Source organism: Chanodichthys erythropterus, chromosome 12 (assembly GCF_024489055.1).
Source record: "Chanodichthys erythropterus isolate Z2021 chromosome 12, ASM2448905v1, whole genome shotgun sequence".
Classification (NCBI taxonomy): domain Eukaryota; kingdom Metazoa; phylum Chordata; class Actinopteri; order Cypriniformes; family Xenocyprididae; genus Chanodichthys; species Chanodichthys erythropterus.
Window position 1 is genome coordinate 44,498,033 of NC_090232.1, and position 18,854 is coordinate 44,516,886.

The window sequence follows — 18,854 nt, forward strand, 5'->3', positions numbered from 1 at the left end:
AACATGAAATGTGCACTTTGAATTAAGTATATATTTTTAACCCATCAGCAGAATTTTTTTCTTATTTTATTCTAAAACTAACATGTTTTATTTTTCAAAACAAGTCTTAATATCTTTTGTCATTTTGCTTTGTTAGTAAATCTATCTTTATTTAAGAATGATTACTGGAAAACAAGACAAAAATACTGAGAAGGAAAAGGTTTTGCTGCATGGGCCTAGAAAGGATAAATGATGCCAGAATAATAAATCTGATGATCTTCCATGTGCAGACACAAGCAACAGCTCTAGAACAAAGTGTGACCTGAAGCGCTCTAGAACAAACCTCTGAGAGAGGACCTGAAGAACTTATCTGCAATACGAAGGAGCAGTCAGACCTATAATCAGACCTAAAGCATGACTCGACTGGAACCGGCTCTCCAGCGCTCAGAAAGTCGCTCTGTGATAGAAACACAGAGCAGGAGAGAAAGCGCCAACACAAGCAGAAGAGGAAGCATCAGCATGAGCAGAAGAGAAAGTGTCAGCCAACACACAGGTGAGAATTAATGCTGCATGTGTTCACGCATGTCATAATTACTGTAATTACCAGATGACAACCCTTCATGTTTAACTCGGAGCTGTTTACATTCTCGGACTCAGAATTAAACTGTAATTTGAGTAATCAACAGACAAAACAACAATACATCAAGTAACAGTTGTTATGCAAATGCTTTATTAATAAACGTCTTGTTTATTTAGTAAGACATAGATGTATTTATCTCTGTGCTAGCTACATTGAACTGCATTGTATGTCTTTTGTTTATTTTTGAATAAACAAGGAATTACTAAGCAGAAATATTACGAGATAACTACTCAAAGGGGTGGTTGATTATGATTTCACTTTTTTAACTTTAGTTAGTGCGAAATATTGCTGTTTGAGCATAAACAGTATCTGCAAAGTTACAACGCTCAAAGTTCAATGCAAAGGGAGATATTTTCTTTTAAAGAATTCGCTGTTTAAGGACTACAACAAACTTCTTCCTGGGTTAGTGACATGACTAACCCTAAAATTTACATAAACCCCACCCCTGAGAACACACAGCAAAGGGGGTGAAGCCATGTTGGGCTGCTTTAGAGAAGAGGAAGAGTTGTTGTAGTAGAGTGTTGTTATCATGCTGTCATTTTATGCTGGGCTGCTTCACAATTCAACACTGGATTTGTACAAAAGATTAACATGATGGCAAATGTTAATCGATGAGTTGAATCAACTCCACAGCAACTACAGAAATGTATCCACTAACCATTCAGAAACGTCCAGTTTCATTTTAAAAGTTGTAACTTCTTCCTGAGTCTCTCCATCAGTGTCGACTCCGGTTTGAACAATGTAAGGCTGAACACCGTTACTGACAATCCTCATTTTGGCTGCGTGAAATTCTCCAGCTTTGTTGTTGTTGAGCAACTGAAGTATGAGCTGTTAAAGCTCCGCCCTCTTCTGGAGCAGCAGCTCATTTGCATTTAAAGGGACACACACAAAAACAGTGTGTTTTTGCTCACACCCAAATAGGGACAAATTTGACAAGCTATAATAAATGATCTGTGGGGTATTTTGAGCTGAAACTTCACAGACACCATCTGGGAACACCAGAGACTTATATTACAGTTGTGAAAGGGGCATTATAGGTCCCCTTTAACAACACTTTATTGCTGAAACCGCTGCCATTTTGAGTGTTTTTTTCGCACGACACTACAGCTGTCAGGTGGTACAAGTTGGAAATTCACAATTTATAAGTAGAAATTACATTTTGGAATCTCCTAATTATGGTTATTCCAAAATTGCACGCATAAATGCAAAAACGCAGCGTAAATGCTCACCACAACTATAATGATATTGAAACAAAGGAACGATATTGTTGGAATCCCTTTCTGTTTTTTTTTTTCCAGTTGTTGAATGATTAAAAACACTGACAGCCAATCACAATCCACCCAACTTTAAAGAGCTTGAGCAATTAAAGCGGCAGAAACTGCAGCGCATTATAATAATATTGTAGACACTATTATAGTTATAATTGTAGTTTTGTAAAGTTATACAGTGAGTGTTTTGTTTTGTATATGCAATAATAATAATAAAAAAAATTAATTTTACATCAGTGCTGTGTCAATGTAATCTCTTCCTCAAACAGAGACTAGAAGAGAACCAGATCAAAGTGGTGGCCGTGCCATTTTTAAAAGAGCCAATCGCTTCCTTTCCCAAGACCGGGAAAAAGAAGATGGCAGTCCTCCTGCTCCCTTGCGTCACTACGAGAGAGGCCACCCTCTTCCGGCCAATCACAGCCCTGAGCGCAAAGCCACCATCCCCTACCGAAACCGTGACCTGGGCCTCCCTTCCCACAGGAGGCGCTCCGACAATCTCAGCGATGAGGCAATGAGTGGCCTCTCCCCCCAGCGACACATGTCCTATTCAAATTTCAGACGTGGAGACAGCCAATCTCGCACAAGCCCTCGTTCCTGCAGCCCGAGATCTACAAACATCTCGCCACAAAGGCGGGGGGAATCGCGCAGCTCATCCCATCGCCGAGGTTCCACAACTCACGGTCATCGCACGTCCTCACAACAGACTTCTGGGAAATGCACTCCGTCACGAACAAGAGATTCGGTAGTCACGCGCAACACATCCCCCTCGCGAAGCTCAGGGACGAATAAATATGCAGACTCCTTCAGCCCCGCCCACAAAAGAAGCCCCTCCCAGAGTTCTTACGGGCACAGCTTGGATTCTGAAAAGCTTTATAAGAATCTCAAGTCAATCGCCAGTTCGGCAGAGTCAGACGCCTCTGAAGAAAGGAACAGCTGGTCAAAGAGTTTACATTCTGATATGGAAATCGACGGCGATTATAACGAACGCAACCATAGCGGTCGCAGCAGTCGAAAGAGTGGTGGCCGCAATACTGGCTACAACAGCAGGGATTTCTCTCCAAACGGAGGCAATTGTGAAGTAATTCGAAGTCGAAATAGTGGTTTTAATAGTCGCAACAGCAGAAACAATGGTTCTAACAGTGCTGGTGCCTCAACACCTTATCGAGATTACGATGAACATGGTACTCTAAAGAACAGCAATTCAAAAAATAAGAATCGCAGGAATGGCGTATACTCAGACGCCTCAGACAAACAGTCAAGATCTGATTCGCGTCAATCACTAAGCCCCACCCACTCCCCTCTAAGCCCCACCTCACCTGCATCAACACCAAATATCTCCCAATCAAGGCGGAGTCGGAATCAGGCGCTTTCCCCTGATTTGCCCAAATCCCAAGCCTTAATTGCTGAGACGGACAAGCCGGTCGCTGATCGGAGCAGAAGCAACATCAGGCGGGGCTTGGAAGCGCTAATTCTTTCAGAGAACACCAGGTCTTCCAGCCAACCAGCAGTGCCAGAGATGACCATTGAGGACTATGTGATCATAGCAGATATTCCCAGAACGAAGCTGTACCCTGAGGAAGAAGAAGCAATAATAGTGAGGAGGAGACCTCAGAGCAGGAGCCCACGCAGAGACAATCAACACAGGTCAGAGATTTAAAGAGAGAGAGAGAGAGCGATACCGCTTTCTCAATGACATGGTGCCGGTGCTGAAGCCAAAGCAAATGCCTAATATCACCCCATCCCAAGCATTTCCACTGAAAAAAGTGAGGGACATCCCATTACAAGCTATTCCAGTATCTTATAAGTACTTATAAAGCACATATTAATGCCTTATTCTGCATGACCATATTCTATATCCCTTAATCCTACCCAATACCTACACTTAACAACTACCTTACTAACTATTAATCAGTAATTAGGCAGTTTAATGAGCAGTAATGAGGCAAAACTCATAGTTAAAGGCACACTATGTAATTTTTCACCACTAGAGGTTGCTTATTCAAAACAAAGGCGTAGCTTGATGACGTCTTGATTTCGCATTATCATGGGAGGTGTTGTCTCCACGTCTACAGCTGGTGGAAAAGAACCAGGATGGGATTATTAAAGGGTCAGTTCACCCCAAAATTAAAATAATGTCATTTATTACTCATCCTCATGTCGTTCTACACCCAGAAGACCTTCGTTCATCTTCGGAAATTACGTTATTTTTGAATAAATCCGATGGCTCAGTGAGGCCTCTATACAGCAATGTTATTGAACTTCTCAAGATCCAGAAAGGTACTCAAAACATATTTAAAACAGTTGATGTGGTTCAATCTTAATATTATGAAGCAAAGAGAAAAAAACAAAATAACAACTTTTCAACGATATCTAGTGATGGCCGATTTCAAAACACTGCTTCGAATCTTTTGTGTCAAAATGCCAAACTGCTCAAAAGATTCGAAGCAGTGTTTTGAAATCGGCCATCACTAGATATCGTTGAAAAGTCGTTATTTTGTTTTTGGTAAAAAACATTACAATTTCTTTAAACATTATTGGAAACATCTGTACGGAGCCCCGCACATGACAAGCAAGAAAAAAAACTTAAATTGTGCACACGATTTACTACTTCGTTCCTTCGATTTACTAAATCATGCGCACGACTTACTAATTTGTTCCCTCAATTTACTAAATCGTGCGCACATGTCTGGGGCTCTGTACATCTGGGATACACAAGTCAACAAAATATATAACACAGTTCTAGTGGTTTTTGGATATTTTAATCCAAAAATCTTACATATTGTGCCTTTAATAGTTAGTTAATGAGAATTGGACCCTAAAAAGTGTGACCAACATATTTAATTTATTAATATTTTAAAGTAAACATTTTAATTTTGAAATCCCTAAAAATACATTTTGTACAATCTTAATATATTTTCAGCAGACCTCCTAGCCCCAATTTCAGGCACCCTTTAGGTCAGCAAACCCTTTCATTTCAGCTCTCAAGCCAGTGAAAATACAGACTGGATCTAAGAAAGCACCAGCACCATTTCAGTGGCAAAGGGGTATGAGCGAGTGAGTAAGAGAGACACAGAGAGAGAGAGAGTGGAAGTAAAATTTGCTTCTCCTTTCTGTGGTTAAAGCTATGGGGATGGGAGCTATGGCAATGAGCATGAGGTTTCAGAAGAGCGAGGCAGAGGAAGAGAAAGAGAGAGAGGAAGAGACCGAAAAGAGAAAGAGCGGAGACGTCTAGACAAAGAGGGAGGATCATCAAAGACCAACAGCACAACATCAGGCCATTCACAGGTGTTTGACAAGTTTACACACCCTTTTCTCATTGTTTTCATTTCACTGCCTCTTCATAATCTGCAGTGTCACACTTAAAAAAAAAAAAATATATATATATATATTTGGATTTATGAAAAAAATGGGCAAAAAGAAGAATCCTAATAGACTGAAAAAACATATTTGAGTAGAATATTATAGAGATTTTGGCGTGGGCCGGTAGGCCTATGTAACAACCGAGCAAGAACCTAATAACTGCATAGCAACTCATAGCTATATCTGGTCCTGCCAACCACCCACAACAAAGATACCTCAAGAAAATAAATAAATAAATAAATAACATGCATTAATTTTGCTGAGTCAGTATCTCTCTGTTCTCAGAGGTCCAGCAAAAAAGCAGAGAAGATTAGGACGGTAAACGGAGGACACAAAGGTCCAGAACAGCCCCCTCAGATGCAGGTAAAGTCACCACTAGTTTACCAACGCTGAGGTATTCGGTTTCTAGTTCAGATAAGCAGGTGTCTCTGATCGCAGAACGGACGAAAACGCACTTCTGAGCTACTAGACAGAAATAACATTATATTTAGCGCTAGATATAGACGGTTTAGTGAAGTTGTGAGAGGATTTGACGCGTAAATTGTGCTGAGAGAAGTTGTACAGTTCAGGACTGTCAGTGTTAATGTGTCAAACCGCGAGCTGCTTCGCGGAAGCTTGATGGTCACATGACCAACTGTTAGAGATGCTTGTCTAGTCACGCAAGGATAATTTAACGTTTTGTATTTATAATTATTTTAAAAGCCATACTTAAGTGCGGGAACTTAGCGCTAATTTGTATTTATTTAATTCGCAAGTTACGCAGTTTGATGACACAACGTGCTAAGCAAGAGTTGAGCAACTAACCCAGTTTCTTTCCTCTTTCATGCCAACAACCGGATACCCATGTCGGTAAGTCTTTAAAAATGCATGCAATTGTTGAAATACTTGAGTAAATGATTCGTTCACGCGCTCATCCTTCTGCGCGCGCGCGTGTATGCGAGTTCTGGACTGGAATGTCTCGTGCTCTAGCTTACTGTGTTCAGGAATGTTGCTCTGGCAACAGAGATTAGTGTAGATGTCGAGTTGATTATGTATTGAATTGCTTATACATTCGCTTGTTTTAACGCAACTGATTCTGTTTCCTAAGCTTGACCTTCTGAACTGTAAAAAGGGATGGATGTATTTGTTGGATGAAGATGAAGAGGTAAGGATGATACAGGTCTGCTTCTCTTGAAGCATTGAATGACACTGCATGACAGAACTGTCTACGCGACTTCCTATACTTTATTTTTAAACACTCATTTCCCCCTAATGTTTAATTGTTTCATTGCTGTTTTATGATCTTGTATTAATTGAGACTATTGTCCTTTTAAAAAAATAATTTGTAACACTGCAAAGCTGTTTAAAGGTGATTAAAAATCGGAAATGATGCTCATTTACAGGACCTAATAGACTACATTTTTGTAAAACTTGACTTAAAATCTTACTGTTGAAGAATGTTCAAAGAAATGTAGCCTATCTTTGTTTGTATTAAAGGGGTCATGAATTGAGAAATCAAATTTTCCATGATCTGTTGATATGTCATTGTACTATTAAAACATCCTGTAAGTTTCAGAACTCAACTTCCTTGTTAGTCCAAAAACACATTTTATCAAAACCAAGCTCCGAAAACGACTCGATTCAGGATTTTGTCACATTATGGTGCTGTAATAGTCTAGACGACAAGGAAAAGAAGAGAGATACAAGATCACTGGACTAGAAATAACAAAGCCAAAAGATCCTAATGCTATGAAAGTGGTTATTTATTTTCAACTACTGAGCATTATTTGTTTATTCATTGTGGATTCTTTGGTAAATCAGTCACAGTTTCGGTCCAGGCTTTGCAAACAGACTTTTACTGTAAGATATAGACCGACAGTAATGCCACAACATGTATAGCTGAGTTAATTCTAATGCCTAATCTGTGATCAATGATTTCTGATATGATTCATGTACAGTCAGATGTTCTTTATCTCAAAAATATTTATGCTTTAGTAAATAATGCTAAAACAGTCAACTTTCTCTTAGTAGCATGAAAATAACCTGTTATTTAAATTGTGATTAAATTATGTACAGAGCATTTAAAGAACGTTCCCTTTACAATCGCTGGAGCTGTCAGTCAAACAGAGCGTGAGTTTATCATTAACTGAGTTCTCTCACCTAAACTCCCAGTATAATCAATAACACTGTCTACACTGCACAATGAATCTCTTATTTAGATTGTGTTTGCACTGTTAGTTATGGTGAAAGCATTTGTGAGAAGTCGAGAAATCGAGTTGCATTGAGGACATGACTGCGTTTATGTGCATCACAACAATGCTCATCACTGCAACCTTTCATGTGACGGGAGGGAGTAGATCTAAATATAATGCTATCATCAACACTTTTCACGATTAGTTAACCTCGACGGCTGTAATAGTAAAAAAACATATAGATTTCAAGAGAATTCTACATGTAATGCTTATTTAATATGCAATGATGTTAGCCAGTCACACCAGTGGGTGTTTACAGTCTCACAGCAGACACGCCCCTTAAAATAGAGAGTTAAAGGTGCCCTAGAATTAAATATTAAATTTACTTTGGCATAGTTATACAATAACAAGAGTTCAGTACATGGAAAAGACATACACTGAGTTTCAAACTCCATTGTTTCCTCATTCTTATATAAATCTCATTTGTTTAAAAGACCTCCGAAGAACAGGCGAATCTCAACATAACACAGACTGTTACGTAACAGTTGGGATCATTAATATGTACGCCCCCAATATTTGCATATGCCAGGCCATGTTCATGGCATTACACAAGGGCAGAACGTCTGGATGTGCAGAGCTGAATCATCAGACTAGGTAAGCAAGCAAGAACAAAAGCAATAATAACTGACATGATCCATGATATCATGATATTTTTAGTGATATTTGTAAATTGTCTTTCTAAAAGTTTCGTTAGCATGTTGCTAATGTACTGTTAAATGAGGTTAACGTTACCATCGTTTCTTACTGTATTCACGGAGACGAGAGTCGTTGCTATTTTCATTTTTAAACACTTGCAGTCTGTATAATTCATAAACACAACTTCATTTTTTATAAATCTCTCCAACAGTGTGTAATGTTAGCTTTAGCCACGCAGCATAGCCTCAAACTCATTCAGAATCAAATGTAAACATCCAAATAAATACAATACTCACATGATCCGATGTATGCATGCATGACGAACATCTTGTAAAGATCCATTTTGAGGGTTATATTAGCTGTGTGAACTTTGTTTATGCTGTTCAAGGCAAGTGTGAGCTCCGGGGGAGGGGGAGCGGTAGCAGGAGATTTAAAGGGGCCGCAACCTAAATCGTCTCATGTTTAATGATGCCCCAAAATAGGCAGTTAAAAAAATGAATTAAAAAAAAATCTATGGGGTATTTTGAGCTGAAACTTCACAGACACATTCAGGGGACACCTTAGACCAGGGGTAGGCAAGTTCGGTCCTAGAGAGCCGCTGTCCTGCTGAGTTTAGCTCCAACCTTAATCAAACACACCTGAACAAGCTAATCAAGCTCTTCAGGGTTACTAAGGCTAAAGGCAGCTGAAGGGATTTTTTCAGGGTTGGAGCTAAACTCTGCAGGACAGCGGCTCTCTAGGACCGAACTTGCCTACCCCTGCCTTAGACTTATATTATATATATATATATATATATATATATATATATATATATATATATATATATATATATATATATATATATATTAAAAGAAGTTCTAGAGCACCTTCACAATCTAGGCCGGATATGGCCTTTTATTTCTAAATAATGACAATTTTTGTTGTACAAATCATACTAAGATTATAAGTGCACATCAGAAAACATTATAAAATAATATAAAATGCAGTTCATGGCCCCTTCAATGCAAAGATATGTAGACAACTATGATATACCTTTGTTTATTTGCAGTGGAGGAAGCACTGGTTTGTGATCATTGACTCAGAACTGAGATACTATAGAGACTCTGATGCTGAAGAGGTGAGCGAGAATAATTTAAATTGCAATGGAATTAGATTATTAGATAAGGATTGTACAATAAATAAATGTAAACATGGTAAAATATGTAAATGGGATGGAGTGTACTACATTTGTAATAGTATCTGAAAATATGATCAGATTACGCATGGAGGATAATTGATAATAATAATAGCTATCATGAATTTGGTTTGTTTTTCACTTTGACAGAGAGATGAGGCAGATGGTGAGATTTATTTACATCACTGTCTGCGAGTGGAGGAATTTGATGCCGACAAAAACTATGGACTTCAACTGCATGTGAGAACTTGTCACTAAAGTGCTAACAAATCATGAAAAATGAAGAATATTCCTAAGGTGTCCCGAACCTCTGTGATTGATCTGCAGATGCACGATGGACTGGTGACCCTGTCAGCGATGACCTCCAGAATCAGGAGGAACTGGATCGACACACTGAGGAGGAGGATCTCCTTCAGGGATTCAGCTGAAAGCATCCAGTATGATCAAACTGAGGGGAAAAATAAGTGCAGAGAATCAATTAGTGTTGAATTTCACAAAAACATGTCTGAAAAGAGAGGATTTTTTTAGATAAGACAATAAATACTATTTTTAAGACCATTAAGGGAGTCATTTTCATAACAATTAAGCATATATTATAATACACAATAGTATTTGCTACAATGTCTTAAATATATGCAAATTTAAATGAAAAATTATTGACAGCATATAATGAGATTCCTCATTGATAATGAGAATTACAAACAAACTTAAAAGTAAAATAGTTGAGAATAAATGAGAAATAAATAAATGAGAATTTGGGATAGAAATTGTGCTTAATTGTCATGAAAAAAATCATAAAACTGGGCTTCATTTTCTTAATCTCTATGCAAAATATATGCAATTAATTTTTTATTTTAGGTTGAAATATGAGACTATTTCATGATATTTACCCAGATTCATACATGGATATATCAAATATCCATAATAACTGTTTTATTATAAATATTTGTTTGCTATATTAGCAAAGTTTGCTAAATCTGAAAGATTTATTGAAAACTGTCAGGAACATGTGAAAGGAGAAAAAAAAGAAATTATGTATTGAAATATGACCATGTTTTATGACCATTCAAGTTATTTTATGATAATTAAGCATATTTTATAATACACAATTGTAGAATTTGCTAAGATGCCTTTAATTTATGCAAATTTAAATGAAAAAACAGACATTGTGTCTTGACAGCTGTTTAGCATTACCATAATTAGCATATATTCTAATGAGATTCATCATTTAAAATAATGAGAATTACAAACAAACTTAAAATTAAAATGGGGATGTGGTTAATTGTCATGAAAATAATATCACAATGCAAAATTGGGCTTAATTGTCTTGATACAATAATGCCACAAAACTTGATCTTTGTGCTAAATACGATTTTAGGTTCATGTTTTTGTGATATTCAGCCATAGAGAATTTATAGGCATATTCAACATATATCAAATATCACGAAACACTGCTATATTGGTTTTGCTCATCTAAAAAGATTTTGCTTTGTACTTTTAAACTGAAATAACCATTACTGATGTCTAAGTGGAGTCGGTTTGAGGTTTGAATCAAGCTTCTGTTTCCTTGTAAAAAGGAAGTTGATTTCTCTCTCTGTTCTCAGACACCAAGACAACAGTGACATCAGCGACAGAGAGAACTCCAGTTCCCAGAATGCTCCATCTCCCGCACCCCACGACCCAGGGTCAGATGTTGTCGGTCCATATCAAGATGAAACCGACATGACGTCCTCACCTTTAACCAATCGGAGGGAGGCAGGCGAGGGCCGTGACCGAGATTACGAAAGACGTCTGGAGGACAGAACCAAGTGGTTCCAGGAGGGAATATCCGACAGGGAGGGCGAGGACCCCTGGGAAAAGGTGGAGTTGAAGAAGGGTGCCACTCCAGTGGTTCTGACCAAGCCAAGGGTTCCTGACGCTCAGACGGTGCCGGACATTGAGAGGAAGTGGGCGGACTTTGAGCAGCTTCCTATCGGAGAGAACAGGTCACCTGTTGGTTCCCAGAATCCGCAGGCGACGAATGAGGTGCTTCAGCGAGAGGTGTGTTTTTATATCATGGTTGATTTAGTAATGGGATTTAGGTGATCATGACATCCTTGTTGGTCCAGTAACCTTTAGTATGCATCATCTTCATCCTCTATGTGTGTGATCTCGATGCGTTGGTCAGGTGGTGTCTCTGAGGCAGCAGATCGAGGCTCTTCGTCAGGTGCGTGTGGCGGCCGGTGTCGCGGGTCTTTGCGGTCCTGACGCGCCCTGCGCTCTGAGACTGGAGCAGATGGAGAGAGAGCACAGAGAGAGACTGAAGGAGATACACAACGAGCACGAGAGAGAACGCAGAGAGATGGAGAGAGACAAACAGAGACTCCTGCAAGAGGAAGCCAAAAATACTGTTCAGGGTCAGTATGGGCCACAAAACATCACTGGGTGTCACAATCACAAAGACAATTATTTTGAAATCATTTATAATGTTACAAAAGATTTCTATCTCAAATAAATGCTGCTCTTTCATCAAAGAATCCTGAAAAACATGTCTGTTTTCACAAAAATATGAAGCAGCACAACTGTTTTAACATTGATAATAATCAGAAATGTTCTACATCAAATCATCACATTAAAATGATATCTGAAGGATCATGTGACACTGAAGACTGAAGTAATGATGCTTAAAATTCAGCTTTGATCACAGAAATTGCAATTTTAAATATATTCACATAAAAAAACAGTTCTTTTAAAGGGATATATCACCCAAAAAGGAAAATTATCACATGATTTATTCACCCTCAAGCCATCAAATGTGTATATGACTTTCTACAATCTGAGTTATATTTAAAAAGCATTTTTGTAAGAAAAATATCCATATTTAAAATTGCATTAAATATATTATCTAGTTTCCGGCAGACGGCTGTACGCATCGATTTGCAGCGGAAGAGTGACTTCTGACCCGACACATGACGCAATGACGAACGTGGAAGTTCAGAGGAGAGAGCAAATCAAAACACCGGTCACGAATTATAAGTCTAAAATGAGACATTTTAAAGAGAAATATCAGAGGATTTCAAGATAAGAGAACAGGAACTTCAGTTTGTTGCACAGCCCTGTTTGTTTGAACCATGAGAGGCGTCTAAGCTTAATGCTACTCCTACATCCTGCGTTATACATTGCGTCAGGGGGTTACTCTTGTGGCACAAGTCGTTTTGTGCAGTATGTGTACGGTCGTCTGCTGGAAGCTTGTTTTTATTTTAAATTAAGTTTAAGTTTAAATATGGATATTTTTCTTAAAAAACCCATCGCTTCGCTTCAGAAGGCCTTTATTAACCCCCTGGAGCCGTATGGATTATAGTTATGATGGACGGATGTGCTTTTTTTGGCTTCAAAATCCCATTCACTGACATTATAAAGCTTGGAAGAGTCAGGCTATTTTTAAATATATCTCTGATTGTGTTCGCCTGAAAGAAGAAAGTCATATACACCTTGGATATCTTGAAGGTGAGTAAATCATGGCGTAAATTTCATTTTTGGGTGAACTAACTCTTTAAATTGTAATAATATTTCAGAATATTACTGTTTTTACTGTATTTTTGATCAAATAAATGCAGCCTTGATGTGCAGAGAGAGACCTCTTTTCAGCTTTCAACAGTGTTGCAACGTCCTGGTGACCATCCAAAAATGTAGTGCTTAAATTGAATGATTTTTATATACATGAGCAGGTGAGAATTGAGTATGTTCATTTTCATTTTCATTCATGCAGCTATGGAGGCTCTGAGGAAAGCTCATCAAGAGGAGATTGAGAGACTGAAGGGTCATGGAGGAGGAGAGCCAACAGACCCCTCCGTCAAACAACAGCTGTACGTCCACATTTATAGTTTACTCACATCATATCACTCGATCACATGAGCACAACCTACACAGTTTCACAAGGAAACATCACCAAAACTGCTCTTAGCACATTTTTGTGTTGCGTAGCATGCTGATCTTTGCAGAAAACATGTTGAAAATGCACTGACACCTATTTAGCAACCTAATCCTTTGCAATATCTTTCGCACCGGAAGAACGTTTCATAGTTCCTTTTTAACTATTGACGGAAGAACATGCTTTTTGATTTTGATTTTAGTTATAGGAACGCTTTTTGGGGAACTAAATCAGCTCCAAATGCAGAGTAGGGTGTAACCCCAGTGACGTAAGGGTGACCCCGAACGTATGCCATATGAAACACCAGCACCTGCCAACTACACACTCGATGCATGTTCACAGATACTTTATATTCAGTAAACCTGCAGAATCCATCTGATTTAACCCTGTAACAAATGAAATAATAACAGTTTACTGAAATACTGGATGTTTGCGGTGTTGGATTCAAAAACTTTAAAAGAGTTTAAAACGGACTTTAGGTCTCTAAAAAGTTGAGAATGTGTCACATGCTAGAAAGTGCCAAAATCTTGTAAAATATATGACCAGCGTGATGATATTCTTATGGGAATCTGTGTCGTTGTCATCTGTGCCATGGTTCTTCTCTCGCGGCTCAGAGATTCAGAACACAAGAGCGTCATTTAAAGTAGCAGGTGTTTGATTGACAAGAATCCCACTGAGAGAATCGATTGATCACTCATCAATCAGTTAATCAATGCATGTCTTTGTGTTTCAGACACGAGTCGCTCTCTCTGCAGCGGGAGCTGGATGGTCTGTCGGAGCATTATTCCCAGCAGTGTGTGGAGCTCAACCGCATCCAGAACAGCACTGAAGATCGAGACGGACAGATCCGACAGAAGGAGAGAGACATGGAGCAGCTCCGCCAGGAGAACCAGGTAGACAGGAAGTGAGATGAGAGGAATGACACATTTTCCCAGTCTCCATATGCCATCGGATGATACACAATCAAGCTAAAATTTTAACTTCTAGAACCCCCAAATTCCAGATTTGCCAATTTAATAATGTATGATACACACATTTGAGACTAACTGGACCAAAAAAACACTGAAGTCCCCCTGGGACGTTCACAAATATGAGGAAATCAGAATTTTGACATGATTTTGTTTAACCACAAAGGACTCAGTTGCACTTTCTTACTTTCTGACAAACACAGGAAGCTTGTTTACTTCTAATATGTGTAACAGATGCTTCATGTATTTTATCAATCACGTGCTGCCACTAGTGTTCAAAAGTTTGGAGTCGGTAAGATTTTTGAAAAGTTTTTGAAAGAAGTCTCTTCTGCTCACCAAGGCTGCATTTATTTGATTAAAAAAAAAACACAGAAAACAGTAATATTGTGAAATATTATTACAATTTAAAATAAATGTTTTCTATGTGACTATATGTTAAAATGTAATTTATTCCTGTGATCAAAACTGAATTACTCCAGTCTTCAGTGTCACATGATCCTTCAGAAATCATTCTGATATGCTGATTTGATGATCAAGGAACATTTCTGATTATTATCAATGTTGAAAACAGTTGTGCTGCTTCATATTTTTGTGTAAACAATGATAAATTAATTTTTTCAGGATTGTTTGATGAATAGAAAGTTTAAAGGAACAACATTTATATGAAACAGAAATCTATTGTAACATTATAAATATCTTTACTGACACAATTTAATGCATCCCTGCTGAATAAAAATATTACAATCTGTAAAGAAAAATCTTACTGACCCCAAACGTTTGTACAGTGAAGGCTGGCAAGCACTTTTTCTTTAACATTAAAGGAAATGCATGCAAACTGAATGTAAAGTCATTATTCACACGTAAAGCCTGCACCATTATTGAGATGCTGAAACAATCATTACAATTTTCTGTATATTAAGGTAATATTTTATCACCTCTTTAATTGTTACGTTCCTAACTCAAAAAGTAGGATAATAAGGTAATAATGTCATTTATTACTCACCCTCATGCCATTCCACACCCGTAAGACCTTCGTTCATCTTCAGAACACAAATTAAGATATTTTTGATGAAATCCGATGTCTCAGTGAGGCCAGCAATGACATTTCCTCTCTCAAGATCCATAAAGGTACTAAAAACATATTTAAATCAGTTCATGTGAGTACAGTGGTTCAATATTAATATTATAAAGCGATGAGAACATTTTTGGTGCGCCAAAAAAACAAAATAACGACTTATATAGTGATGGCCAATTTCAAAACACTGCTTCATGAAGCTTCGGAGCATAATGAATCAGTGTGTCAAATCAGCGGTTCGGAGCGCCAAAGTCACGTGATATCAGCAGTTTGGCGGTTTGACACGCGATACGAATCATGATTCGATACACTGATTAATTTGTGCTCCGAAGCTTCCTGAATCAGTGTTTTGAAATCGGCCATCACTAAATAAGTCGTTATTTTGTTTTTTTTGGCGCACCAAAAATATTCTCGTCGCTTTATAATATTAATATTGAACCACTGTACTCACATGAACCGATTTAAATATGTTTTTAGTACCTTTATGGATCTTGAGAGAGGAAATGTCATTGCTGGCTATGCAGGCCTCATGGAGCCATCAGATTTTATCAAAAATATCTTAATTTGTATTCAGAAGATTTACGAAGGTCTTACGGGTGTGAAACGGCATGAGGGTGAGTAATAAATGACAGAATTTTCATTTTTGGGTGAACTAACCCTTTAAAGAAAATGTCCCACTAGTAATTATGGTGACATTCAAGTGCGCTAATGTGATAAAGGTGATCATCAAATCACATTTCATCCTGTGACACAATCCATCATGCCGGATATTGAAATCGAGCACAGAGCACCTTTAATTTTTCAACACGCATCAATTAGTCAGAGGGGAAAAAAGCCACTAATTTCATCATGTGTGATATGTCTCAACAGACAGCATCCTGTTTCACTGCTCTCAGAAGAGAAGTGACTGTCTGAGAGTTTAGTTCACTGATCCAGGGCTAGTTTACTTGTGCTAGTCAGAGTTATTGTCATTACACAGATGCTCGAAACACAAACGTTCACCTCATTGTCATTGTGTGAATGGGTACGGCTTCGTGTGTGGTTTTTAGTTTGGATGTGTCAGAATCACATTTCCTCTTCCTGTTCACACAGGAACTGCAGGCGCGTCTGACGGAGGAGATAAGTCTCATGCGATCCTTCATCACAGGTCAAAGGTCAGGAGTTGTCCCCCTTGGCAGCTACGAAAGGAGCACCTCGGAATTAGAGGTGAGGCGGTGACCTTTGACCCGTAGATTATGGCCTCATGATCAGAATTATAATTCAGAGAGATGTGTACAGATGCATCTCAGAAGCATATTAGAATATTTTAATTAATGCAAATTAAGTCAGCATGTAAATCTGCTAAAAATATACTTCTGTTCAAATGTTTGGGATCATATCAGAATGATTTCTGAAGGATCATGTGACACTGAAGACTGGAGTAATGATGCTGAAAATTCAGCTTTGTTCACAGGAATAAATGACATTTTACAATAATATTTAAATAGAAAACACTTTTTTTTAATATAAAAATATTTCACAATATTACCGTTTTTACTGTTTTTTGGATCAAATAAATGCAGCCTTAGAAACAAGAAACAAGGATTGATCTCACCAAATCCTGTAATCCTTCATTTTGTGTCCAAAAATAATCCACTACTTGATTAATCCACAAAAAAATACTTATAAATTCCAGATTGTATGTGAAATTGTATTTTTATATCATCCATTTAGGAGGAAATAAATATTCAAAAGAGACAGAGGTACATTCCTCATGGCTGTCACCTTTGACCCCATTTCCTCTTTCAGATAACCCTAAATAAAAGTCCTCTGCTCTTTCTGTCATGTTTAGGAATCAGAAGAAAACAGTGATACTATCACAATGTTACATTCGGAAAACAACAGTATTGAATTTTTTTGTAATAATATGTTGAAGTTTTATCTACACAAATGTAGATTTGTTAAAGTTTCTCCATGTCTGAGGCATTTAAAAATGATTCCTTAAAACAACTAAAAAAGAGGAGTGTAATTTAATGCTGTGTTATAATTTGCTTTTCATGTTTTGGTATTATTTTATTCATTTATTTTATTATTATTTTTCTTGTGTTTACAATATGCTGCTTGGTCTTAGTGTTAATGTGTTAAACAATGATAATATGTTAATGTCTGTTTGTTATTTGAGAGATTTGATTTAAAAAAAGATATTTAGTCTGCACATCTCCAAACACACATGTCACATACATCACATGTCCAGCAGAAGGACAATAGGGCTCATTTTTAAGTTTGAGGGGTGAGACTGAAGATGCTTTTAGGGTCCAGATGGTGTAATTCCGACATCAACCAGCAGGGGCTAATTGACCTTGCTAACCTGCTTGACCCCTTATTATATGTCAGAGTTTGGCAAATGCATTTGATAACCTGGGATTTCCACTCTGTTCATACAGAGACTTAGCATTACTATTCACTGAACATATAAAGCAAAAATAGTGTGGATTTGGTTGTCTTGGCTTGTATTGGAGTTTAGAGACACACGAGGTTGATGACATCATCAGGGGCGGGGCATGTGATGTGAGTGATCTGTGGACAAACACTGCCATCTACTGGTCATATTAGTAAATAACCCAATAGTTATTTTGCAGATCCATGTTTTTACAATCATAAATCTTTAATGATTCGATTAACTTTTCTTTGTCGTGCTAAATTAGATGTTTGTTGTTTAATTTGTCCATTTGTGTGGGTGGTTTCTAAATTATTTATGATAAAACTGGTTTGAGTGTTGACAAATAATAATGACATTGCTCCATATATATAAGGGAAAGATTATATTTTAGGTGCTGTGACTGGTCACTATTTCCATTAGCTTTTTTTGCACTAATACTATGACAAATTAGAACAAAATGTTGAGTCTTGATTAATGTGAGGTCAAAAATGAATGAATATTTGTATCAGAAATAGAAAAAGGTTTAGTATTGTCATACTGACGGACATGTCCATGTGTAGATGTTGCTGAAAGTGAAGGAGAGTGAGGTGGAGTATCTTCACAAGGAGATCAGCTGTCTCAGGAAAGAGGTCCAAACTCTAACTAAGGTACAAATTCAGCATGAAATCAAAACACCATTCACTTTCTTTATACATGCTTCTAGTCTTATTAAAAATAGATCAAACTATACAAATTTTAGATTTATGTTTGACCGTGAATAATGGATTGTTTATATTAACGGGTGTCCTCTGTGCCTGCAGGAGAATGAAGCGCTGAGCGAGCGCTATAAGGAGGTGTATGTTGAGCTGAGTGAATTAAGGGGCCGCAGTGAGAGAGACATCAATGCACTTAAAGAACACCTCAAACTCACTGATGCTGCGCTGGAGGAGGGGCGTCTCCTAGGCAACCGCAGCACCGACCAATGAGAACACAGCAGGAGCTCATAAGATGGAGCATTAGAGTAACATTGGGATGCATTGGTTTCGGCCACATATATACAGGATATTGTGTTATGTGGAGGTCTTTTCTTGGTTAATTTAAAAAGCTTTTTCTTTAGAAACTACAACGGTGCTAAAAATGAATAAATATTCAATATTCTTAAAGCAAGATATATTTTAAGTTAAATGCAATAAAAATGGCACATTCTAAGTGCGT

The 18,854-nt window shown here is 37.8% G+C and overlaps 1 protein-coding gene across 1 annotated transcript; it reads left to right on the forward strand.

Moving 5' to 3' along the window:
- The first annotated feature begins 393 nt into the window (after window positions 1-393).
- triobpa (TRIO and F-actin binding protein a) lies at window positions 394-18,848 on the forward strand. Its single transcript, XM_067404136.1, has 15 exons — window positions 394-532; window positions 2,157-3,531; window positions 5,010-5,172; window positions 5,533-5,610; window positions 6,335-6,391; window positions 9,163-9,231; window positions 9,439-9,528; window positions 9,616-9,725; window positions 10,893-11,328; window positions 11,456-11,684; window positions 13,037-13,133; window positions 13,932-14,091; window positions 16,334-16,447; window positions 18,221-18,307; window positions 18,461-18,848. The coding sequence occupies exons 1-15, from the start codon at window positions 394-396 to the stop codon at window positions 18,623-18,625; spliced, it is 3,369 nt and encodes a 1,122-aa protein (XP_067260237.1). The 3' UTR covers window positions 18,626-18,848.
- The last annotated feature ends 6 nt before the right edge of the window (window positions 18,849-18,854 follow it).

Bases quoted from the DNA above. Each gene is read 5' to 3' on its own strand.
- triobpa (XM_067404136.1), top strand. From the start codon at position 394: ATGACTCGACTGGAACCGGCTCTCCAGCGCTCAGAAAGTCGCTCTGTG. The intron at 6,392-9,162 runs GTAAGGATGATA...GTTTATTTGCAG, and splicing joins TGTTGGATGAAGATGAAGAG to TGGAGGAAGCACTGGTTTGT. The intron at 13,134-13,931 runs GTACGTCCACAT...TTTGTGTTTCAG, and splicing joins CCCTCCGTCAAACAACAGCT to ACACGAGTCGCTCTCTCTGC.